At 35.1% G+C, this 25,570-nt stretch overlaps 3 protein-coding genes across 4 annotated transcripts; 1 reads left to right on the top strand and 2 right to left on the bottom strand.

Moving 5' to 3' along the window:
- Positions 1–3,028: 3,028 nt before the first annotated feature.
- Positions 3,029–4,282, bottom strand: LOC136814301 (protein FAM170B-like). 2 transcript variants are annotated; one of them, XM_067070829.1, is made up of 3 exons: positions 4,175–4,282; positions 3,830–3,997; positions 3,029–3,412 (listed from the first exon to the last, which is right to left on the bottom strand). In XM_067070829.1, the coding sequence occupies exons 1-3, from the start codon at positions 4,227–4,229 to the stop codon at positions 3,228–3,230; spliced, it is 408 nt and encodes a 135-aa protein (XP_066926930.1). In that variant the 5' UTR covers positions 4,230–4,282; the 3' UTR covers positions 3,029–3,227. The 2 variants fall into 2 exon arrangements, with proteins under 2 accessions (XP_066926930.1, XP_066926936.1); XM_067070835.1 differs by having other exon boundaries at positions 3,029–3,409.
- A 3,087-nt stretch (positions 4,283–7,369) lies between these two features.
- LOC136814687 (uncharacterized) lies at positions 7,370–15,311 on the top strand. Its single transcript, XM_067071104.1, has 6 exons — positions 7,370–7,853; positions 8,454–8,581; positions 10,261–10,393; positions 12,803–12,829; positions 13,610–13,729; positions 14,441–15,311. The coding sequence occupies exons 1-6, from the start codon at positions 7,625–7,627 to the stop codon at positions 14,923–14,925; spliced, it is 1,122 nt and encodes a 373-aa protein (XP_066927205.1). The 5' UTR covers positions 7,370–7,624; the 3' UTR covers positions 14,926–15,311.
- A 1,964-nt stretch (positions 15,312–17,275) lies between these two features.
- On the bottom strand, positions 17,276–25,540 carry LOC136814674 (F-box only protein 47-like). The gene is made up of 11 exons (XM_067071094.1): positions 25,501–25,540; positions 23,229–23,413; positions 22,725–22,944; positions 22,409–22,485; positions 22,101–22,236; positions 21,071–21,143; positions 20,772–20,923; positions 20,435–20,584; positions 19,771–19,913; positions 17,760–17,940; positions 17,276–17,433 (listed from the first exon to the last, which is right to left on the bottom strand). Exons 1-11 carry the CDS (start codon positions 25,508–25,510, stop codon positions 17,303–17,305), a joined length of 1,458 nt encoding a protein of 485 aa, XP_066927195.1. The 5' UTR covers positions 25,511–25,540; the 3' UTR covers positions 17,276–17,302.
- Positions 25,541–25,570: the final 30 nt, after the last annotated feature.

Here is a 25,570-nt window from a genome sequence, read left to right as displayed (position 1 = left end):
TAAATTAAAGGAAATTCTAATTACCTATTTTGTATTTTCATTGTTTCTCTTCCGTACGGCATAAAAATTACATACAATCTTTTGAGCAGTTTTGAGGTATATTTTCTTTCTAGTACCTTGGGCTTTTTACTATATCCCTGTAGTTCAAAAAGAAATAATTCGATCCGATGCGAACGATATTGACACCAGTGGCGTTGTGGGAAAGTTTTTCTGGAGGGGCAAAAGTCAATTTTATTTAAATGGCGCCCCCAATTTTCCAAAGTGGTGCCCCCTCTCACCAGCTTTCAAACTTACAAATTCATTAGACTAGGCATAACGAGGAAGGAAATATTTAGTGGATAAAAGTAAGTAGGTATCTTTGATGAATGAAAAAGGGAAAAACAGGCCCCACCATGGTTGGGGCCGACTAGAAAAATTTTGAAAATCGACTGCCAAGATACCCTAAATCACTAAATAAAAATAGACAAATTTGACACTTGTTAGAGTGAAAAGAGACTTAAAGAAAAAATGTGTAATGCGAGTGAAGCGAGCGAAAAAAATTATGTTTTATGATGTCGATATTGCTTTCAGCAAACTGGTCTTAGGGCGCAGTTAGATTTCATTTAATAATACTGTATTGTACAAAAAAAACTTAGCTAGATTACAAAGAAGTTACCAATTAACTTTTGCGAGCGAAGCGAGCGAAAAAATTGCAAGTAATTTAAAATTATCTCAGTAAAATTGGTCTTGGGGCGCAATTTAAGGCGCATAAAGTATGATTTTCAAGATTGGGGCATTCAAAAAATCTCCTTTGGCGCCCCTTGCTCGTCGGCGCCCCTTCAAAAAAGCTCTGCTGGGGGGGCCTTGGCCCCCCCGGCCCCCCCTGCCACAACGCCACTGATTGACACACCCCCTTCTCACAGACCTGGTAGGATTTTTCCGGCCAGTTGGGTTAAAAAAGGTTTTGATATATATAGACAGATATTTTGATTTATTATCCGACGCGTGTAAATAGCGATATTTGATTGGCTTCTTTGCTGTCTAATATTTTCGAATATATAACTTCCATGGAGGCTGCATATTTCAAAAATTGACGTCACACAACGAGTTCAATGACAATTTAGCATCTTCTTTTTGACGTTACGTCACAAAGTAAAAATAAGGCTTTTGAATAAAAAACTAACAAGAAACCAGATTTAAGAGCTTATAAATTGGAATTATGTTTGAAAACGAGAAATATTTTAGCGATGAACGGATAATAAACCATTTATTTGGACGCAGTCTCATGCAATATGAAAATATTGGGCTATGAGAAAACACGCCAAATATTTTTGCATATTGGATTCGACTTTGTCCAATAACTGCTTAATATTAAGACCAATTAACTTTCAGCTCTACTGTGATTTGACGTCAAATTTTGTCTTGATCGTACTGACGTGACGTCGGTATGTTTTTGAACTTCAAGCGGCTGTATTTCTTTGTGTGTTTTAGTCAGATAGTTGTTGTAATACATTTTTTTGCTCAGAATTCATGCTCTTTCAGATCGTACCAACCATTTTCGTTTATTTTGACTTTTGAAAATCCGCTATTTCTCTAACCCTTATTTCCCTTGCAGTTTTGCCTATGGCGTCACTATTTTTGTCATTAAAAGTTTTCCCGGGCCTAATCCGCGTCCTCCCTCTCAAAAATATCTTGTAATATACTGATCTTTTGAATAGACTAAAAATGGCTAGGTCGTAGAAAAGATGTTACGGGACCCAAGGCTTGGCCCCCTACTAAATAGGGTAAATATAGGCTGAAACCAGGCTAATCAGAACTCTAATTATTTCCAAAATTAATAAGTAATTGTTATTGCACGGTATCGAGTACAATATGGAATCATTTAAAAAGTTACAGCAACAGGCTTCCAGACCAGGGTTGTTATACGAATTATGAACACACACAAGAATTTTCTTACTACAGGGTGTCCGGAAAAAAGTATCGAGTTCGAACATGATTCTGAGAAGAAGGTTGTCGCGTGTGTTTAACAAAATGCAAGAAAATATATACCAACACAATAGTTGTTTTTACAACAGTCATTGATGATTAAAAAGAATTAACTTCCTTTACAATTTTCATGACGTTAAAGTTATTGAGAATTGTTTTTTGTAAAAGTTATTCATAAAAGATGTCTCATGACAATTAATATGACACAAAGAGAAACTTTGATAAACATTGCAAATTTAGTGAAACACACACAAGAACTTTCTTTCTATAGAAGTGGTACGACTCGATACTTTTTTTCCGGACACCCTGTATAGGAAGTGGTACCACTCTTTATGATTAAAAGGTTTAACTGTGTTTGAATTTTGAGTTCTCCCCCTTTTACGTTTAATTTCAAAGAAGTGCATTTGTGCCCCAAGGGAGTAAAAAACTAAGGGCTTTTGATAAATAAGTAAATAAATGAAATAAATAAAACTAATTTTTTTAATAAACCTATACTTTTTTCCGGGAACCCTATATGAAGAGATTGTGCCTTTATAGAGAACATTACATCCAAAATCAATAAGAATATTTCCCTATGAGGAAAACTCGATCAAAAGTACAAAACTACATAGCTAAAATACATGGGTAGGAATTTTCTAGGGGATTCACCTGGGGATAACCTGAGATCAGATTGTGACTGTTTTCTGCACCACCACGCTGAAGCTCTAAAGGGATGTGTGTGAAAACATAACAATCTGACGAATATGCAATCTCTAAATCATAAGGACCGCGTTCGTCTAAAAGGACTAGGAAGACAACAAAGTTGCGTGATTTTGTTTATAAATAGGGCGCTGTATCAGTTTTTGACTTTCCGGCGCACAATAAGATTCTTGTTGTAGAATTTTCCGCGGGAGAACTATTTTGCTCAGATGTTTAATTTCAAGCGCCTTCAGAGGTTTACCGTGCGCGTAAAAAAATTATGAACAACTGTTATCAGGTTACCTGGGGAAGGGGGGGGGGTTCTGTGTATCTTCTTAGGAAATTAGCGGGTAAGCTCAATCAAACGAAAATAATGACAAATGAATTTTAATTTTTTAGAAAAAATGATATTTCTTACGAGTTACCAAGATAAAAATTTTTTCCTAATATTACAAAAAATCAGGCATCAAACACCATTCCCAATAAAAATAAATTATCATTTTCGTGTGTGAAATGAATTATTTTCCGTAGCCCTAGTTGTGAGGATATTCGCCATAAGGATATTCGCCGTAAGGGTAACCACCCTAAGGGTAACCGCCGTATGGGTATCCACTGTGTCGTCTTCGGAAACCATGTCGTCTTCGGGAACCGTGTCGTCTTCGAGAACCGTGTTGTCTTCGTCGGCTTCGTTGACTTCTTCGTCGTTGGCTTCGACGTCTTCGTTGGCGTCGTCGACGTCTTTTTCTTGGTTGCGGGTCGTTCTGGTCTGCTGTATTGAAAGAATTTAAACAAATATCGTTTGGTCGGATTACTCACAGTTATCTATCATATTAAAGTTTCTTATGAATAACAAAACTAGGGTCAAGCATCAAACTGGTATGGGAATCATTTTTAAAGATAACCTAGAGAAGAATCGATAACTTCAAGGCTAACATTTGAATCGCCACTTTAAAGTCTTGAAAATAAACTTACATGATGCTTAATTTAGACCGTAGCATAGTAACTACTAGAGGATTAGATTTTAGATTAGATTTAAGAAATGGATAAGGCTAAGCTGACCACTAAACCGAAATCTAAGGCCTAGACTAAAGGATTCAAGTGAACAAAAAATAAGAACCACTTTAACAAGAAACTGATTAAAAAACTCCATCAAACAAACAAATGGATGGTAGTATTTGCAACATACCTGTAACCTGTACTTCTTCATCTTTGACTTTGTCCAATGGGCTTTCATCTTGCTCCATAACATCTTGATCATCTTGTGATGACGTCATCATGTCTTGTGATTGGTCTTCTTCCTCATCTTGTTGTTTCTGATCTTCGAGAGCATTTTCTTGTTGGCTCTCTTCGGTACCTGAAATTTATGATAAACATAATTTTGGTATCCTTCAAATGTGGACATTTTTTTGTACAAGAAATGCTTTAATAATATTCATTCCATAATTCTTGAAATAATGAAATCTCTAAAGTACTAGCCTGATAACAACAAGATTCTTTTTGGATATAAAATGGAAGAAATTGAAAAACTTACAATGTACTGCATAGACACAAAGTGCCAGAAGCAACAAAGCTTTCCAAATCTTCATTCTGCTGATTGGCTTGCTTGCTTGAACAAGTTGAATGATTTTCCAGTCAAAAATGTCGCCTTTTTATGCAACTCCAAAGACAAGGAAGTCCCCATTTTGAAAAATGTAAAACCGATTTCAGAATCTCTTGCATCCGGCAATGCCATTATAGCCGGATACATGAGAGCTCATTTTGAACTCGCTTAATTGCTTCCTTGTATAAACATTTCACTTTCAAAGAATCTTTTTATGTCACGTGACCTTGAATAGGAAATTGAAACCGATACTAACTCTTTCATCATGGAAATGCCAGAAGCTTAAAATAGAAAGATAAATTGATACAATACAATACAAGTTTCTTATTTTATATGACTAAGGTTATTCTATCCCCCTATGCCTAGGAGGGAGGTCTTGGATTGTGAGGGGCTCTTATGTTGTCTTTGTTTGCCTGATCTACAAAGATGGTTATCTATTCAGCTAGGTAGGAAGGGTTTTCTTGCAAATCGTCAAAATTATGTACGGTCGAAAAGGTGTATCCGACTCCTTCTCACAGATCCACTGGGCCTTTCCCACTGAAAAAAAACTGGTGAAAATATTATATAAGTGGAGAACTATTCTCTGATATTTTTCCCAAACTGAAAAAACTCAGATAAGCAAATCCTCACAGCAAAATATTGTACTAATTTTTCATCACCACTAAATTTTCTGGCTCTAAAACAATTAGGCTTCTGCTCATCCTCTAGCGAAAAAAGTTTCTTATAGAAGAAAATAGGAAGTATATCTATAGAGGTCTGCGATTCAGACTATAAAACTATGGAAGTCGAATCCCAAGCAATAAAAACATGGGAATATCAATCCCCGTTGAATTTTGGTCCGTTTTATTTTACCCCACTGGTTGAAAAAACCATACCGGGTCTGTGAAAAGGGGGTGTTATATTTTATGTTCGTCCCAAAATCACTTTTTACATTTCATAAGCTGGGGTGTTTTTTTCTAGGGAGTAGACTGTCTGGTAGTTTGGGCAGGAAAATCAACGTTTAAAAAATTGAAACCTCTTATCACTACACCCCCTTCTCACAGACCCACTCAGAACCCTTTCCCCTGGAAAAATTGGCATAAATATCGTCCCCGGTTGAGAATTATCTTCCCATTTTTCTCCACACTGAAGAGATTCAAATAAACCAATCCTCACTGCAAAATAATATGCTAATTTTCCAATCCCCACTAAATTTTATCACTTGAAACAAAAGAATTTAAACCCCCGGCCATAAAAAATTTGAGAAAATATCAACCCCCATCGAGTTTCAGTCCGTTACTTTTACCACCACTGGTTAAAAATATCCTACCGGGTCTGTGAGAAAGGGGTGTATCACTTGAATCGGTGCGATTTATTCCGGGTTTCAACCTCAAAGTTGTAACCTGAGATCAGATTGTGAATGTTTTTTGCACACCACGCTAAAGCTCTAGAGGGATATGTGAAAACATAACAATCTGACGAATATGCAATCTCGAAATCGTAAGGACCGCGTTCGTCTAAAAGGACTAGAAACCACAACAAAGTTGCGTGAGTGTGTTTATGAGTAGGGCACCGTATCAGTTTTTAACTTTCAGGCGAACAACAAGATTCTTATTGTAGAATTTTCTGCGGGAGGACTATTTTCCTCAGATGTATAATTTTCAAGCGTCTTCAGAGGTCTACCGTGCGCGTAAGAAAATTACGAACAGCTGCTATCAGGTTAAGTTATAGAGGGTCGAGTTCTGGATAACGCCTTTATATGTCGAGTTATTATCCATGTGGTCTTTAAAGGGCTTAAACCGGGACCACCTCGAAGTAGAAGATGCTTTGTGAACCCAATTTTCTTTCTCTCACGCCTGCATTTCTAGAAGCATAGGTCAGTAAAATTACTGATTAACTTTTTTATCTCAACTGATGATATTTGGCTCAGTGTCAACCCTAATAACATATGTTGAACGGTGAACAGGACTGTGGCTATTATATTTAGATTTTTCCCAACCCTTATAACATATAATAGTCCCGGGGGCACTAACTAAGTTGGAGAAGAAAGAAACGTACTTCAAAAGGTTGCGACAAAGACACGGAAGTGAGACAATGATAATGTAATAAAGCTTTTATTAGCCCTCATCATTTTAATCGCATCCGATGTGTTTTAGTTTCAGTTTTTATGCAATTTGATTCAGCGAATATTTTGAGGTATTTTTATGTATAATAATAGGCGTGAAAACGGAAAAGCTAAACAAGGTAGAGAAACAAAGAAAATACGTTAAGGGCGATTAAAACTTCCTTGTTTTAATGGACACTTTGGGATATTTTGATCACATCAATAATTAGATAATCATTTCAGGACGCTTAATTTTTAACTTTATTCATTTCCATAAGCAACCTAGAAAGTATCTGTACCAACAATACGCTATATATGACCATAGTATAAGAAAGCCGCGGCTGGAATGGTAACATCTGAATTTCTACTGTTCTATCTCTGTCGTATTTGATGACTATTTGTTGATCAAGAAATATGTAGTGTAGCATCTTTAATGGTAAACTTTATTAGTTTGTCGTTAATACTTACTTCGCAGTGCGTTTTAGACATTAATTATATGCCCTTGATAATACACTTGCATTATAATATCATTGTGCAGGAAAGATCAACAATAAGAAATTTAAACAAGCACAAAATGGCTGGGCTGAAAGAACTCAAAAATTAATAAGGTGCCTCGAAATGCCTTCACAATATTGCAGTGAAATCTTTCTAGAAATCAATGAAATAGTACATCAAGATAATTCTGTAAAAATTTCAAGCCAGCACCTTCAAAATTTATCATTCAAACTGACAGGAAAGTTGTTATCTTAAATATAGTTCTTATAATTTTAATTTTGGCGAAAAACTATCGTTTCCACAAAATACCCCTAAAATATGTCCAAAATCAGTTAAAGTGTTTCATTGGGTACAGATTCAAAGATATCTAGAAATAAAAAATCTTCTTGTGAAGGAAAATAAGAGAAAAATTTCAAAAACTATCTACCAATAATAAACTGACAATCTTGATGTTCTTATAAAGCTCGGAGACAGAGATGGAACAGCAATTAACTGAAAAGACAATGCGGTACATATTCCAGCCGCGGCTTTCTTATACTATGATATGACATAACGATATCCTTAAAACTTTGTGCACTTTTCAGGCCCGGCGGAAGCGGGGAGGCTGGGGAGGCTTCAGGTTCCCTACTTTTGAGCAAATGAGATTTTTTTTCGAAAATCCCTAGAGAATTTTATCTTATTTTGAGCCCTCAGCCTCCCCACTTTTATGGTTGTTTTGCCGGGCCTGCTTTTCGACTCAATTCAATCTTCATATCTACAAGATTATACAAATAAAGCTTGATTTTCAAATTCTCGAAATTCTCATGGCACTTAAAATTGTCTCAATCATTCCTGGCATGTGTTTACTGATAGTTTTCGTCAGGAGCTCTGAACTTTCATGGGGCGGTGTCCAGACCAAGAAAATCCAAAATGTTACAATCACTTTTGAGCAATTCAAATTTGTGGGCCAAAATCGATTTATGGGATTTCACACCAAATTTAAAGGAGTTACGAGATCAGAATGCGCTGAAGCTTGCTCAACTAACACGAAAGGTAATTTTACAAATTTCAAAATCATCTCATGCTTACTGATAGCGGAAGATAATATGAAGTTAAGTAAATCAGTAAAATCACGACGACGGACGAAAATTTAACAGGCTAGTGAGTTTCAACCAATCAAATTTCGTATTTTCACTAGCCTATTGCATTTTTCGCCCGTCGTCGTGATTATCCTGGTATGCTTAACCTCATTAATATTCTCTGGTGTTAATTAGTAACGTAAATAAAGCCTGGGATACACGGGGACGAGGTTGGTAATTTCACTAGTTTCAAAATCTTTTTTATAAGAACACCCAAAATTTTTGAGTTTTAAGCCTAAAAATGTTCTTAACATGTTCTTATTTTGACCATTTTCCTAAGAAAAAGGTTTTCGAGTCCACAAAGCTTTACAATATTCTCAACTTGTTCTTAACATTTTGGCCATCGAAGCTTTATGTTCTTATATAGTTTAGTCTCATAAAAAACGTGTATTTTGTCGCTCGGCAAAAATCTTGATGAAATTTTCTAATTTGCTTTAATTTTTGCGACTGGCTGGAATTTTAACTTCAGGGGAACTAAAAAGTAAACTTTTTTGAATTTTTTAAAATTTGACAGGTTGTTGGACTTGGATATGGAATGCACAGAATGGAAATTGTTTCATTGCCAAATCAACCTTCTTTGCCGATGATGCTGAATCTGCTCTTCATTTTTTTATGCCCGCTTATTTCTTGTATGAAAGAATTGTAAGTTTTTTTCTCCTTACATTAATTATGGGTGTATGCCTTATACCTGCATACCAAAAGTTTTAGAATCTTAATGCCCCTCGAGCTCCCCTCTTAACATCAAGATTTCTATAAAGTTTGTTCATAAATACACTGCTTGGGTCCCAGCCCCAATGGAAAATTTGGCAAACATTTCGTCCCTGGTGGGAAGAAAACCCTAGAGTTTCAGCCCCACTGAGAAATTGACTTTGATTTCATCCCCATTCGAAATTCATTGTTTAAAAATTGTACTCCAAAATCATCCCTACTGGACTTTTTGGACCTACCCCGGTGGGGTGGAGGTCCTATAAATTAACCCATGTTCATTAGTTAGTTAGTTACCAGCTTTTCTCGAGATTGGCTCATTCAAATTTTCTGAATTTTTGCAGAAAGGTGCATGACTATAAACCCTCGAATGTGACGGAGCCGAATTTTCGAAAAAAAAATTTTTGGGCAAATTTAGGCCAAAAAACGGCTAAAAAACGGGTTTTTTAGACTTTGTGAAAAATTGGTTTTTTGCATGAAAGTAGGGTACCATCATAGGTAAAAGATGGCTCAAGCAGTTTTTTTCAAAAAAATTTTGTTGGCTCAAAAAACGCATGTTTATCTATAAGAATCACTATTAATAAGCATACATCAATGTTCTTAGTTAAATTACTCAATTTTTTTATGAGATATATGTTTTTTTGCTCATGAGGGCTTACTTTTGAAAAATGTATGTCTTTAGACATGAAATTTTGGTTTCTTGGCGTGTTTTTTTAGAAAAACTGGCTAAATTCGATATTTATTTATAAGCACATTATCAATTACTTAGGTATTAGCTTTTCTCGAGATTGGCTTTTTGATTCTTTATGATTTTTTGCACAAAGATGCATAACTATAAAACCTCGAATGTAACGGAGCCCGACTTTCGAAAAAAAAAATTTGGGCAAATTTGGGCCAAAAAACGGCTAAAAAACGGGTTTTTTAGACTTTGTGAAAAATTGGATCATTAACTTTTCCTGATTTTTGCATGAAATTAGGGTACCATCATAGGTAAAAGATGGCTCAAGCAGATTTTTCAAAAAAAAATTTTGTTGGCTCAAAAAACGCTCGTTTGTCTATAAGAATCACTATTAATAAGCATACATCAATGTTCTTAGCCAAATTACTCAATTTTTTGATGAGATAGATGTTTTTTTTGCTCACAAAGTCTTGAATATGAAAGAATATTTCAAGAGCATGAAATTTTGGTTTCTAAACGTTTTTTTATAAGAAACAAACGACTAATTTTAATAGATCGTCACTATGTTCTGAATGATTGTTTAATGGTCACGTAGATATCAATTATATATGTGTTAAATGCATAACCAGGTAGGTCCATAAAAGTATCACTTGTTAACCTTGGAACAATAGAATTTTTATTCCCGGGGCTGTGAGACAGGGGTGTGTAAATTTGCAATGTTTTAAATTATCAAAACATATCAAAAACTTATATCCTCCAACGAGGCTTAAATTTGCAATTTTTTGGATAAATATTTGTTCTTGCATTGGGAAATACGTAAACAATTATCAAATGTCAAAATAATTAGGGGTCTAAAAAGGGTTTCTGAGATAAACAAATTTCGATTCAATAATTTTGACTACAATCAAGCACAAAATAGTATATTTTTTCACTTCAGAGCCCATGTAATCAAAACGTATTATTATGTGAGCATGGAAGCCAATGTGTGCCAAACCATGAAAGCAAGACATATAAATGCGTCAACTGTTTGTCACCCTACGATGGAAAACACTGCAATGAATCAAATACAGGTATGATGTCATCAGTCCAAAACAACCAGGGTGTTTTTTCATTGACGACATTGGCGAGCTGGATTAATGTAACTTTTCATAAAAGGATGAATAGCCCAAATTATTTAATATAATTTTTGGATGAAAAGAGATGGTTCCACTTTTCAGAAAAATATTGTATTTCCCAAAGCAACACAGGAGAAAACCGTTGAATCTTTTGTATTTTTCACGCATTTTCTAATCCACTATTAATACATGGTCGATACAAGAGAGCGAGGATAGGCGGATCAGGAAATACAAAAGATTTGCTGTGGGAGATGAAATCATTTTTTACAAAAGACAACATAAACGTGTAACCATCTCTTTTCATCCACAACTTATATATGAATAGTTTTGGGCTATTCAGCGTTTTATTACAAGTTCTGTTAATCCTGTTAGCTTTATCCGCCAGTGGAAAAACACCCCAATAGTCGATATAAAAAACCCTGGTCTGGAAGCCTATTGTTGTAGGTTTTTGTTAACTTTTTCCTTTGTTAATGACGAATATAAAAATCGATTTGCTCAGTTTTTGATCACGTTACCAGCTCCTCTTAGGATTAGTTCAAAAGTTGATCACATTATCAAAAAACTGAGCAAAACAAAATAATTTCTAAATGTATAGAAAGAAACAAAAGGCATCCAGACTATGAAAAAACATACTTTTGCCACAACCTCATATCCATTTTTTTGCCTATCACAATTGACTTCCAAGCCTGAATGGCTAGACTTAAGACCCCTGGATGGGAAATGGGATTGCATCTAGCGGTTTCTTTGTTTTTGAGGACCGTATTTTTTTAAATCTAGCGATAGATTTTACTTTCAATCTAGCCTGGATATTGTCGTGTAAAAAGACTGATTTGACTTAAAGAATGCTTGAAGCTGATACTGAAAAAGATGATTACCTAATTTCTATTGAAAAGTACCTTATCTAATTATCACCAATCAATACCTAATCATCATTGATCAAGAAAACAAACTGATCACATTTCTATTGCAAAGTACCTTAAAGAAGGAGGGACAACAACAGATTGTTTTAATTCTAAAACAAACTCATCATCATTAATATGAAGAAATAACATTTCGTCACCCACTCAACGAAATCACCTGCGAACTCCTGAGAGCCAAAATTCTATCACAACCGCACCCTATTTTGAGAATATCAACCAATCAGATTCAAGCAGTGAAATCCCATTGTTGTTACAAACCAATCCGATCCAAACACACCCCTAGCACGAACAATAACTATTATCTACACTTATTGTAATATTAATTAACAGAACTTATAAATAAGCTAAAATGTATTTAAACTGAGGTTTTTGAAGTTGTAACATAGTAGTAGTGTAGTTTTACCCATCTTAGGATGGACATAGAACTGTAAATTAGAAGAGATATAAGAATATAAGATATGATTATGGCAATGGATGTAAATTAAGGAATAATATTAAGAAGATATTAAATTGGGAGGAAAAGATTTCTTCTTCCTTTATCTTAAGGTAAGCTTGATCTCTAAGAAGGAAGCTCTATAAGTCAAACTTTATGAACTGATCTATTTTCTAGTTTTCTTATCTTTGCATATTTCGAACACATTTTCAAAAAGCACCATAGAACTACGTGTATTTGGATAGGGGATATACGACAATATCCAAGCTCAAAATTTTAGAAAAAACAAAATTTACCTCAACATACAAAGTTCTAAAATTATAGAGCTTGGTCTCCCTAGAGAATGAAAGTACAAACCCATGTTTCCAAAACTTTCCTAGCCAACCCAGGGCAGCAAAACAGAACTTAATAAAAGCAGCCTATTAAAAGATCTAAAACCATTTAAAACATCCAAAGATTACACCAGAGTCCATGAACAAGTTTGCAGGCATTATCATGACCAAGCATCAGACCATGTTTTCTTGGAAAATGAATTTGCCTCTGTTTTTCTTCTTTTTGAGTTTTTCATGTTTTCATGTAACAGAAAGCTCTATCTTCACTAGCAAGTGGAGGACTATCCTATTTTTGCTTCAGAATTGCCCCGCGCCGTGTAGATTGGTCCTTACGGCTTTAGCGAAGTGAGCGTAAGCGAGTGGACTGCATTCTCATATGGAGAATGCAAATCGTTCTAGGGAGGCCAGGCTGTAAACCAGAACATAAAATATCAAAAACTAGACTGTGAAATAGTTTACAGCCTGGATATCCAAGCTACTTTCAATCTGGCGTTTGCGTAAAAACCACGCGCGGGCGTTCTGGATGAGAAATAAGTGGCTTCATTTCCCATCCATGAGTATCGAGTCTAGCCCTTCGGGCTTGGAAATCAATGAATCGTGCTATTTCCATTGTATTTCTTAATCGATTCTCTCCTAGATGTAAACATATCCTAAACCTCAATGTACATCTTGTTTTTAGAAACTCAATCACCTTCCCTTCATCAAGGTGAGTTTCTTTATTGCCTTTAAAATTTCATACTCTTTTTAATGGTAGCTACGAGAGTTCCGGAGACTACATATAGCCAGGTGACGGTGGGTCCCGGAGGGAGGGAGTATAGTGTCATAATAATTGATAAAATCGGGAATTCTCTGAAAAATTAAAAGAAATTAAAAGAAACTAAAAATTTACTTTTGGAACGTAGAGTTTTAACTCCTAGGGAGGACCTGGCCTAACAAGTTAAAAAGATATTTTTATGAACCAACCCAGAGTATTGATGGTCTTCCGTTTTTTATCTCAGAATGAAAAAGCTCAAAAGTGCTCCATAAATCTGAGAATATAGCCTTGAAGAAACTGAAAGTTCTCTCAAATCGAATTATCCAATGAAATAAAGTGGAAGTACTGAAATCGCATTTTTCGTCCGAATTCTAAATTCTGAAAAACGTTAAAGTACACACAAAAATATTAATATAATTTATTGTTAACATGAAATATATGAGCAATCTGATTGGACATAAACGCTTACATATATGCTGTATTTCATATAGTTTGTTATTTCATTATTTCTCGTTCAGAGTTTTCGAGTTTTCCATATTTTCCTCGCCTAAAGGCTCGGAAAATAAAAATCTGAACTCGAAAAATATATCCCATATTGTACTCTGTACCGTGCGATAACTATTACATATTTAGACGTGTATTTAAGGTCCTCCGTGTTATTCAGGTTTGTGAATATTTTTCAACCCCTTACTAGTTTGATTATTCTGATTTATTCATTTTATCTTCTGTTAGACATCTTACTTGGTCAAAACCAGTCATGCTTAGCTTTGCATTTGAATTTTGGAGTCAAAAATGGAACTTTCTGGATACACCCATGGAAAGATGAAAGGAAAATTAAAGTTTATTGCTCTGGTAAGAACACCCGTGTCTCAAAGCCCCATTGGAACTTTTTTCCTCAAATTTCAACTGTAATCTCATGGTTGATTGAAATTCGATTGACGTTTTTGCTTACGTTAGTTTGTAATTTCCCGTGAATTTGTAATTCCCCTCCTAGATTTTGTAATGTCCCGTAAAAGTGAACTTTCCATCGTTTGGAAATTTATCACCTTTTTTGAATTTCTTACTAACTTCGAAGGCTAGGTAAATGGAATACTATCCAGTTAAAACTCGATTCGCGTTTCTATGACTTTTTTGAGACCTCTTTTTAAAGTTTCAGATTGATTTCCAGTGTTAAATTGACGTGTTTCAGAATTGTTAGAATTTCAATCCAAACCATGAGATTAACCAGGAATCCCATGCTTGTTTTCGTGAAATTCTGGAAAAATTACCCTTGGTCAAATTTCAAAAACTTTCAAAATTGACCTCGGGAAATTTATCCCAAATTTCCCTCGTAACCATGAGATTACTAGTACAAATCCCGATGGGGATAGAAATTCTTTTGTTCCAAGGTTAAAGTATACAATGGGGATGGTTTTGGAAAACTCATTATCTAAACTTAGTTTGAAAATTTAAATTCTCTGTTCAATAAATAAATTTTCAAGTCATAAATGTTGCAAAATAAATTTAAAATTTTTATCCCTTTTTTTACTCCAGTTCATTTTACAACATTTTCCTTCATTTCAGACAAAGGTCACACACAGGTTTCACATATCAGAGAAAATTCAACCACAAGCGACCTTACAGAGTTACACATAAGAGATTTCCAAAATGGTTTAGATCTACATTCAATGGGCAACTATCGTGCTATGACATCATTTTTGGTGACTTTGGAACAGGTCATCAAATACGACTTCTTTTACTTCAGTTTGAATGCTGGAAACAAAACGTATGATTTTCACATTGAAGATAACAGTGTTCAAAAATGCTATAAACATTTGGGGTATTACTTGGGCTTGACAAGAGAACCAGGAACCAGACCGGACTGCTTGTTTATTCAAACTTTCGATCGAAATGCAACTATCCCTCAATGGCCTACTTCAGATGTTTCACCTGAAGAACGTTTGTATAAAGACTTAATATTGACCGATCATAACCAACGAATCACTTTTGTGAACGGTAGAATGGAATGTTTTGGGGAGCCTTGCTCCTTTCAAATAAGCGTTCGGTAGATATACATGTCATAACCTTATTGTTAAATCAGGATAAACCCCGGTTTATCAAGGCTGCACTCGAGGAAAAATTTGGAAATACCAAGTTTCGCATTGGAAGAACGTACCTGATAGATTTTGGTCTGGATAAGGTGCACCTATACCTCGGAAACTCACCCAAAAAAAAACAGAGAAATGCTAAAATTAGCTGCACTTGAGGAAAAAATAGCTGAACTCTGCACTCGAGGTTAAAAAACCAACTTCTCACACTATTAGTCATACCATAGTCATTATAAAAAACTATGGTCTTACTTTATCTACCCTTGTTTTATCTTTGTAAGTCGGATGTCCGAAAACAGTGGAACAGGATTTGTATAAATGAAAATCCTTATATGAATTTTTATGAACTATTATGATTACCGATGATTACTCATTAGTTTTTCAAAATCTATTAGAATTGCATTGGGAAAGAATTATTTACTAATCGAACAAAAAATCCAAATCTTTTAAATCTCCAGTGAGATAAAAGTTTTTACTTTAATCGTAGAAATTTCAGCGAGAGTAATTTTAGCGTATATTAGCGAGTCAGGAAAATCTTCATTTTTTTTGGATTTATTTTAGCGTATCACGATTTCAGAAAATTTTGCGTGGATAAATTTTAGCGAATACTTGTCTGAGAAAATTTCGCGTGGATTAATTTTAGCGAATCGCCATTTCCAAATAACTTTTTGAGATGTATTTTGGTGAAAGTTCGATATATAACGGAGGTTCGAGATAAGCGTGTGTTTTTAAGCCTACATTTTCTTACAGAACTCTAGGGACCGACAAAAATAAACATCTTTATTAGTTTCCGCAAAAATCGTAAAAAAATAGAAGAAAAAAACTGGATTTATTTTAGCGAATTGCGTTTTTGAAAAATTTAGCGCGGAAAAATTTTAGCGATCTGTCGATTCGGCGTGTTTTAGCGAGATTAATTTTAGCGAAAATAGGGAAAACTCGCTAAAACGCTAAAATTAGTCTCGCTAAAATTTCTACGATTAAAGTATCCGGGCACATTTTGAGGAGGATCTCTCGGATATGTTTAAGTGGGAAAACTCTAAGGGCCACCTTTTAAGCAAAAGTCAGTCTCTCTAAAGGTTCATTTTCCAAAGTTCCGTCCGCACATACCCCTTATCTGCCAACCCTAGTCCCCCCCGGGAGGAAACTCTGACCTGCATCGACTCTCCGACTGGCTGTAAAAGAGACTGTAAAGCGCTGTTAATTCAATTATCAACTTTTCATTCTCAGTATAAAACGCAAAGACTATATCTAAAAATTGAAAATTTCAATTAAATAATAACATATTTACAGATTCAAAACAAACAAATTTTAAACAAAATATTATAATTCAAATCAATTCAAGCAATTCTGTAAAAAAGATAGTTGTCAGGCGAAAATAAAAAAAAAGTAGTGTTTACGGAAGCCGGCCGGGTAAAAAAATTTGTTTTCTGACACCGCCGCGAGTTCGTTAGTAGTACATTACAGGGCTTACTTCATACTGTTTATTGTACATAAAAGTTATCTTTAAAGTTATATTTTAATGATCTTAAGTTAAAAAAAAGATCTTTTCTGGCCGGCCGCATTAGAGCTTTTTTCCTTCATCCGCATTCCGGAAACACAATATTTCTTTATTTTCGCCTCGTTAATAAATAGCATATAAAAAAGAATTATTGTAAATAAATCAATTAATTAACTTAACATTTTGCTTTAAATTATATAAAAACATTACTTACCATAACTAAATACACCTTTCCCGTAATTCAAATTTCTCAGAAATGGCCCGGGAAAATGTGCGCTCCACCGTTGTGTATAGAATTGTTTGGGAGGTAAAAAACGAGTTTTTGCCAGCGAGGGGTTAGGGAAGGTGGGATTTGAGCCTCTAACTTTTGATAGCGATCTTCTTTTGGCAAAATATTTTCAGGGTGGTATAATATCATACTAAAATTTGAGGGGATTTTGTTCGACAGAACTTAAGAAAAGCTAAAAAAAACAACTTTCCCTAAGGGAACGCAGGCAAAAACGGGTTTGTTTACCTCCAGAGACCAAACGGTGGAGAGCATCAAAATAATGCGCGCGCATTAGTTTTACGAATAACGTGAAAGGCGTATTGTTTGACCCCTGCTGATCCACCCTTTCCAGCCACTCTTGGCATTCCCCCCGAAATTAAACACAAATTTTTTCTTAAAAATAAATCATAATCTCCTTAGAAGTAGTCATATGTATCGTCTTTTCTCATAATGTTTGTAGAGAATCGAAAATTAGAGCGCCGTATTTTGCACTGAATCAGATGGACTTTCGACTAGCTGCAATTCCTTTCTTTTTCCAGTCTGGTAAGCCTTGATAGATCCAAAAACTTTGTTCAATTACTAGCATTATTATTAGTACTGTTAACCATTTCTCTTGCTAATAGTATAGATGTTAAAGAGGTGATCGATTGTAGACTTTCTCTAAACTTCTCTCGTTCTTCTTCTTGTAATGACTGCTGTGAATCTAAAGATGTAATGTACAGTAGACTGTAATTGCTAACATTCTAAGTAAATCAGAACCTAAATTTAGAGATGTGATTCAAATCATATGACATACAACTTTCTATACTAATCAGTTGGGCTACTTGATAATATTTCACCGGGCATTTATAGTCTTTTATTGAATATAGTATCGACATATGAGTAGCGCAATGACCTTAATCTCGCCACGATGCGTTCTGATAACCTTGTGATTAAGGACAATTTGATTTTTACCTAATAGAGATAATTTTTGTTCTATATATTATCAATGATTTTCAGATTATTTGAAACAAGGGTGAACTTTTATACCTGTGTTCATGGTTTGATCTTCAATGCTATCCATCATATTTTCTTCCCATACGTTAAAGATTTGTCTTGTCAAGTCATGTTGATCTTTAGTCCGTGGTAATAGTTTACCAAGATGTTGCATCAAGGCAATGAACCATTCTTGCTCTTTTTTGGAATTAATAGCTGCTGTATGACAGCAACGCTGAACAAGAAAGTATTTACAGTATTGACCTAATTCATTTTTACAGTACTGGTAGATGGGAGTTCCCTTAAGGAAACTTATTTTGGCGGGAACTAATTTTGGCGGATTTGGCGAATTTAGACAAAATTCGCCAAAATTAGTTCCTGCCAAAATTAAATATTTTGCTCACTCGCCAAAATTAGTTCCCACCAATATTTTTTTTGTTTTTTTTTGCCTAAATGAACCCTTCATCATGAAAATTCAGTAAAGTTGCTCAAAATAAGGCAAAATAGAACAAATTTACGCTATCATTCGCCAAAATTAGTTCCCGCCAAAATTAATTTCTTCTAGGATTTTTGCTGCCCGCCAAAATAAGTTCCCTTAAGGTATCAGGTAGAGCTCACTTGCAGGGATCCCACGCCTGACTATCTTAATTTTAGGACAAATTTTAGGAGGATTTTGGCCAAATTTTAGGAGAATTTTAGGAGAATTTTCAATTTTTTAGGAGCATTTTAGGAAAATTTAAGAAACAAATTTCTAAAATCGACCTGAAGTCAGCCATTAGAAAGATGTTCTACCGAAAAAAAATCACCCATAGGAAGACTGAAATAAAATTACTTTACGTATCATATCATTCGTTCTAACAAAGCCTATGCCATAGTGTGCAGAGGGGTCCAGCCCCCAGCATTTTTCAGGGGAGAGGCTAAGGAAAAAAAGGCCCCCGAAAAACTCTTAAAACTTAGCCTCCACTTTCACAAAACAAAATATCATAGAAATTTTATATACAAATTCTTAATAAATTTATTGGGCCGCAGGCAAAAATTTTTTTTAAGAGGGGTGAAAACCTTCCCCACAGCATAGATTTTTAGCATAATTTCAAATATTTGTAGCCTGTCAGCTCTGACCCCAGTTCTATCACTTAACACTCAACCCCCTAGCAAGCTAGCCCCAGGATTTCTTTTTAAAATGCAACCCCCAATCAAGCAAAAATGGTTTAGCCCCCCCCCCCCAAGTTCAGGGGGGTGCATTCTATGCTCAAGTAAAAAATTCACAGATGAGGGCGCAAACCACCAAACCTTGCTCTTAAACATTTGAGCCCTCTTTGTTGAATAAAGTCTGCACTCTTTCAATAAACATAGAGGCTTTTGTTCCAAATATTTCAGTGCAAAAATATATTTTAAACATGTTGTTTCAAGGTCAGGTAGCTTACTACTCCCAGTTTGTTTTGACTTTAATGAGAAAAAAATCTTAGTTTCTTGTCTGATAATACAAATATACAAACATAATCAGCTACCGTCGTGCTTGATAACGTTTTCAGATTTTAGGAATTTAGGAGAATTTGTTGAGTTTTAGGAGAATTTTAGGAGTTTTGACTTATTTTAGGATTTTTAGGAATTTTAGGAGGAGTGGGATCCCTGCACTTGAGAACAAATTTCTTTCAGGTTAAAGAGCTTTGGTCGATGGTCTCGACCAATGAAGTATAAGCCCGAAGGGCTAGAAGTCAATCTCTTTGGTAGGATTTGAAGCCAACAAATCCTACCAAAGTTGCGCGGCCTGGTTTTTACACAAATGACAGATTGAAACTAAAATTTGCCGCTTAATTTTGAAAAATATATCACTCGAAAACAAAGGAATTGCTAGATTCAATCCGTCATCAAAAATAAGGCGCATATCTTAAGGCTTCAATTTTTCTTTCCTAGCCCTTCGGGCTTGAAACTCAATGGTCTCGACATGTGATGACGTCTGATAGTGATGGAAACCGCTGTTGCTAATCACGAGTCTTCCTTTAAGAAATGTGTAGTTCTACCTATTACTACTATAGTATCATAGCAAATAAAAATGAACTTATACCTGCCACAGATAATATAAGATGTAGGATAATTCGGATACTCTTCCATTGATAGCTTTATTTCCCAACACTTCACAACACATTGTGTCTCCACATTCTTTCATAAAGACAGCAATGTTCTCGATATCCCAATCCATTGAAATTGCTAAAATGAGCATATCATATGCATTCAAATTCATAATGACTAATTTAAAATATGATAAGTGCCAAGGGTTGTTCTCTTCCATACTAGATTTAAATGTTTTTGTATAGCTTGATCTAATTCGCTTGAGGAGAATAATGACGATCAGGGTTCCAGGGGCTGGGTACTACCCTTGCCGACCGACGGAGGTGAACCGCTGAGGTTCGAAAAATTGACCCTACTATACATGGGACTCGTTTTTCTGAAAATTTGGGCAAAATTTGCGAATAAAGTTTCCAAAAATTTCCTTTTTTTCTCCAAATTTCCCTAAAAAGGTACCCTTTTTTTCGTTTTGCGACCCTACCTCGGACTCAGGTGAAAAAAGGTATCCTGCTAGATCCTGCTGACATCCCCGTAACCTTTTTTGCCCAAGTAACCCCCCCGGTCTTGATTACGAGAGTGTTATTCGAATTCCTTGAAATTAGTTGAAAAAGCTCTGAACTGAAGAACAAGTATAAAGTTTAGTCTATGATTATGTAACTTACTTGTGATTTCATCAAAGATGCTTATGATATCATCTGCGCTCCACAAACCTCTTTGGTCATCTTGTAAAGCCACCATTCCTTCTGCAAGTTCTTTTAAATCTTCAGTTGCAATGTCTGATGAAACAGCCATTTCATCCCAAATTAAGTCATCTGAAACAAAAAGTTTCGAAATATTACTCTATTTTTACACAGTACACGGTTATCAAATCAGATCAAATATAAAATAACGATATTTATGGTTATCCTTTTGAACATTACGTAATTACTAGACAAATGGCCATCGGATAGCTTGGAACTAGTAATTGGTATATGCCATAACAACATGATGTGCCCTTACCATTTTCAAGATCAGTTGGACCATACAGAATGAAGAGAAGTCTTGCTTGAAAGAAAATGGGATATGGTTTCAAAATCTGTGCCATCCAAAATCCTTTTTCAGTTTTGCTTGCTTTGTTGAGGAAGATTTCTCGGCAGAAAACTCGGATGTATCTAAAGTAAAAAAATCAAAAAGATACAAGCTTTTTTCTTTGAGAAAAATCAAAAAATATACAAGCTTGTTCTTTGAGCAAGTGTGTGCTAAAGATATTCTTTCAACTTCTGACAGAGCCTTTTAAATCAATTTAAATTAGCTCTCACCTTTCATAACCTGGCATGGTCCCAGGCTTTGACTTCATTAAGTATCCAATTCTTTCTTCTAATAAAGATGCACCTAAATCACGAAAGATTTAAGTAGAGGGCAAACAAAATAACAAACTCTGGTTTCAAGAACACGGTTACCAGAAACTGGTAATAGTAATACGTTTGTCATTACTTGTTTGTGACAAACGTTACAGCATCCCGTGTCACATAACTGGTGAGGACTCTGGTGGTAAAAACAATTCGGGTTGAATCGTACTTCCCACGTTTTAAAACCAGAAGCAATAGCGAAGCAAGGGGGGGTGTACGGGGTTTGCGATTTCCGAAATACCGAATAATTTTGCCAAAATTTCCGAAATTCCGTGAAAAAATACTTGCAATTCCGATACCGATTTTTTGAGGTATTTTCCCTCGTTTTAACTAATTTTTCATCAGATTTGATTTTTCATGTATGAATTCCGAAAAAGGGGGATAAAAACTTTATAATACCGAAATTTCGAAGCAAAAATTCATGGATTTCCGATACCGAAACAATTTCAGAATTCCGAAATACCGAAGGAATTTTGCCCGATTTCTAAAATTCCGAAGAAAAAAGGGTCGATTTCTGCAATACCGAAATACCGTACGCCCCCACAAGCAATAGAAGTTGCAAGCTCGACCTATTGCATTTTCCTTTTCTCGTGATATTTAGCTCATCAATTTTAAACCCACTAGTTAAAAGATAATCATTAGGTGACTAGAGAGGATGAGACAGGAGTGTTATTTTTCGACTCGAGTTAAAGTTTGTCAAAATACACTATTAACAGATTCATGTAAAAAAGTCGGAAAAAACGTCGAGTAAAGCTCTTGATTGGTTGAGAATGCAAAGATCACCTCATACGTTGGATATTTGAAAAAAATATGTTTATATATTTATGTGTGCAATTTGTGCGTTTTTTCGTGAATTTTCTACATGAGTCTGCTAATAGGAAATTCGTGTATTGCCCAATACAAATAATCCAATACTAACATTATTTAAGATTATATATACCTTTGATTGCTTGAAAGGATTTAGATTTTTCATCATCCTCCCATCCAGCTATGAAAGCATGTAAAAAGATGCCATAGCAACTGTATGCAAGGTCGCTTCCAAGTTTGGTGCATATTCTAACGTGCGAGTCTCGTAGCTGGAAAAAAATATGATGATATAATGACTAGCGCCCGTTGGGTATTTCGACCTTCGGTAGGAGTTTTGAGCCTTTGTGGCATTTCTTCATATAACATAACAGGTTAAAAGTTCTTAAATTTTAAAGCTAAATTACACTGAACGTAGAAAATACCAAGATTCAAACTTCTAACCTGATCAAGAATCTTTCCAACTTCAGCCAATCGATCTCTTGTTGAAAAAAGACACGTTGTCCGTTTCAGCATGACACCTGAAGTTTGAAAATCAGTTTATAGCAACTATTCCCAGCGGTGTATCTTTGTCCTCTCTTTTTTGAAGAATAAATGGAGTATACAGTAGATAACTTTCTGCTCTGTCCGTGTAGTCCTATAAACTTAACGGCACCAAGAAAGCTTCATATCAAAGTAGTAGTAGTGAATGAATTCTATCACGAAACGCGCATTGATTTTAAGAGATCACTTTTACGAAAGTACCACAAGGGACAAATACCTAGCTGTTTGTAGTGAGTGTGACACCTCTTAGATTCTGATTTGTATTCGTCAGAGTCTAGGTCCGAATGTTCAGGAATATTTTGAACGACTGGAATGACACGTCGTGCTCCTTCTTGGCTGTGAACGTACATAATGATGATGTCTCGCATTTGTTTTGACGTTAACGTCAGCGATCCCAATGAAACCAACGGGATAAACTTGATAATCCGAAACATGACCTGAAAATTCAAGAAAATGGTCAAAATGAAGATGATGCGATTACCGAAAAAAAATCAAAAAAACTAATGAAAAAAAAGGTGAAATAAAAAGAAGTTGTGTTTTATATTTCATTCAAACTACGCTTCCTAAATCTAATTTAAATTCAACGGACTAAACACCCGAGGGCAATTTTGTAAGGCGACACGCAGCAAAAAATAGTTTTAAAATCGCAAGTTTGCAATGAAGTCATAACTTTCTGATTTGAAAAGTAATCTTAGATTTTCTAAACGGATATAAAACAAACTTCGATAGGTAGTGGTGCAAAGTCTCCTTTTTCGTGGACAGGTGTTTTGACGATGGACAGTTGACGTTTTTCTAATTGTCTTGCTGATACTCTTCTTTTCCGACATTTCATGTAATGATTAATGGTTGGACGTTGTCCTCCGCCGGTCATTTGTTCCTCGACCTCTTTCAAATTTTTCTTCGTATCTGTGTAAATGAAATAGAAACAAAAGAAACTCTCGCTTATTCGAATTTTTTCTATAATTCACTTGCTTCCGATTCCCGTCACTGAGAAACCCTTTTAAAATACTTTCTAATATCTCAGTAATTCGAACAAAATACAGACACACTCACTCTAATTCGATTATTCGAATCTTTCTATAATTCGAACTAAAATATTAGTCCCCTCAGCCAGAAAGTGGTCTAATTTACTCACTGTAATTCGAATCTATTCTCTATAACTCGAAGAAAATATTTTGTCCCAAAGAGATCAAATTAGAGGGAGCCAACTGTAAGATTCCCCGTTGTTCGAGTTCGAATTATAGCGAGAGTTACTGTAAAGATTCACGAAATTTGCTAAAAACTTTATAGTACAAAAAGATGGAATCACTGGAAAAATACCATCATCATAAACCATCGAGGGGGGGCTCACCGGTTTAAGATAAAAGCCACCAGGGAGGGGTACTATCCTTGAAAGTCGACGCACGGGCACGGGGGGGGAGTGTGCGACTGAGGGGGTGGGTGTATCATTATGCCACTGCACTGAGGTTTTGAATAAAAGTCTGTGGGGCACGAGGACTCCTCTTTTTTTTTGCCAAATCTGCGAGAAAATTTAAACATAAATCCAAAAGCTTTTGCTAAGTTTTCTATACAGTATGTGGCCCCCAAAACGGCAATCAAATTTGAAATTTCTCTCAAATCTAGAGGAAAAGATATTTTACAAAGATTTTTGCTGCATGAAAACCTTTAACATCTCATCTTTATTTCCTGGAAGTTCTTTTTCAAAATTTCCAATTTCAACAATATTTTTCAATCGCTTAAAGATAGGTAGCTTTTTTCTAATGGCCCCCAAAACGGAGGTTTGAAATTTTAGCGATTTCTCAAGATAGCTTTAAGATATGAATACAAAATTTTGACCATAGTTTTGAAATATGATTTAGAGGGTTTTGGACATAAATTTATTTGATAAAATTTTTACAGTATACCCCTGGTTGTCAAAATGCAGGTTTGGGGCCCCCAAAACTGAGGTGTAGTTAAAATCAAATTATTATATCCAGTGGTAATAGGGGGGAAAACTTTGAACGTATTTGTGTTTTCCCTTAAATTTGCGAGTTTTTCGAGTCCAAACTGAAAATTTAGAAATTTTCAAAATGACAATTTTGATTTAACAACGTCTTAATCAAGTTTTTGAAAACAAATCTCTTTTGAAAAGAGTTCCATTCATGTATGGAATAAGCTGTGAAAATTTTAGAAAAAAAGCTTAATTGAAACTGAAAATATTAAGCTTTAAAGATATTTTTCTCCTATATTTTGCAACTAAAATGACAGAATTTGCCGTTTTTGCTGATTCAGCGAAAAATTTTATATATAATGTTAATTTTTTGTTATAAACTATTGACTCAAGGTGATAGGAATAGAATTCCAAGATTTTTGCTTTTTCTCATATTTAGAATTTTCGCATCAGTTTTGTCAATGCTGATTCTAGGGCTCCAAAATACTGGTTGGCCTTCAAGATGCTATATCTTTTACCCAGCCTCTAAAGTCACAGATGTATTTGCATTTTCTGAACGGCATTAGGTGTAGAAAGTTTCCTATACCCCGTTTTCATAACTTATTTTCAATATCCAAGGAGCTAGAGTGAGTTATATGCAATTTTTATCTAATTTTGGTGTTAAAATATTTCCTTTAGACGCAAATATGTTATTTTGAATCTGTCTCAAACCAGCAAAAACATGCTCATTTTTAAGTATAGCCATCATTCTTTCAAAATAAACAAAAATCATTTAATTCTGATAAATCTACAAGACGACAGAATCTTCATTTTAATGAAAACCTCCGTTTTGGGGGCCGTCTCCGTTTTGGGGGCCATATACTGTATATAGATTTTCCCAATTTTCACAAAAAAAACTGATTCGACTTTATTTTTATTCAATATCAAGCGAAGCAATTTTGTTTTTTAAGTCCGTCGGTCATAAATTATACTGGAGGCATGGACTACCAAAACTGGCTAGCAGAAAGCAAAAACAAAATAGACCAAAAATTGTGCAAATAATAGGGCAACGTGAACAACTTACAGCTCCTCATGTTTTGAATCTGTATATCAGCTTGTTGAAATGTCAGCGACAGTGCAGCACCAGTCTTTTA

This window comes from Clytia hemisphaerica, unplaced genomic scaffold (assembly GCF_902728285.1).
Source record: "Clytia hemisphaerica strain Z4C2 unplaced genomic scaffold, Clytia hemisphaerica genome assembly, whole genome shotgun sequence".
In the NCBI taxonomy this organism is placed as follows: domain Eukaryota; kingdom Metazoa; phylum Cnidaria; class Hydrozoa; order Leptothecata; family Clytiidae; genus Clytia; species Clytia hemisphaerica.
This window is presented reverse-complemented; position numbering and strand designations above follow the sequence as displayed.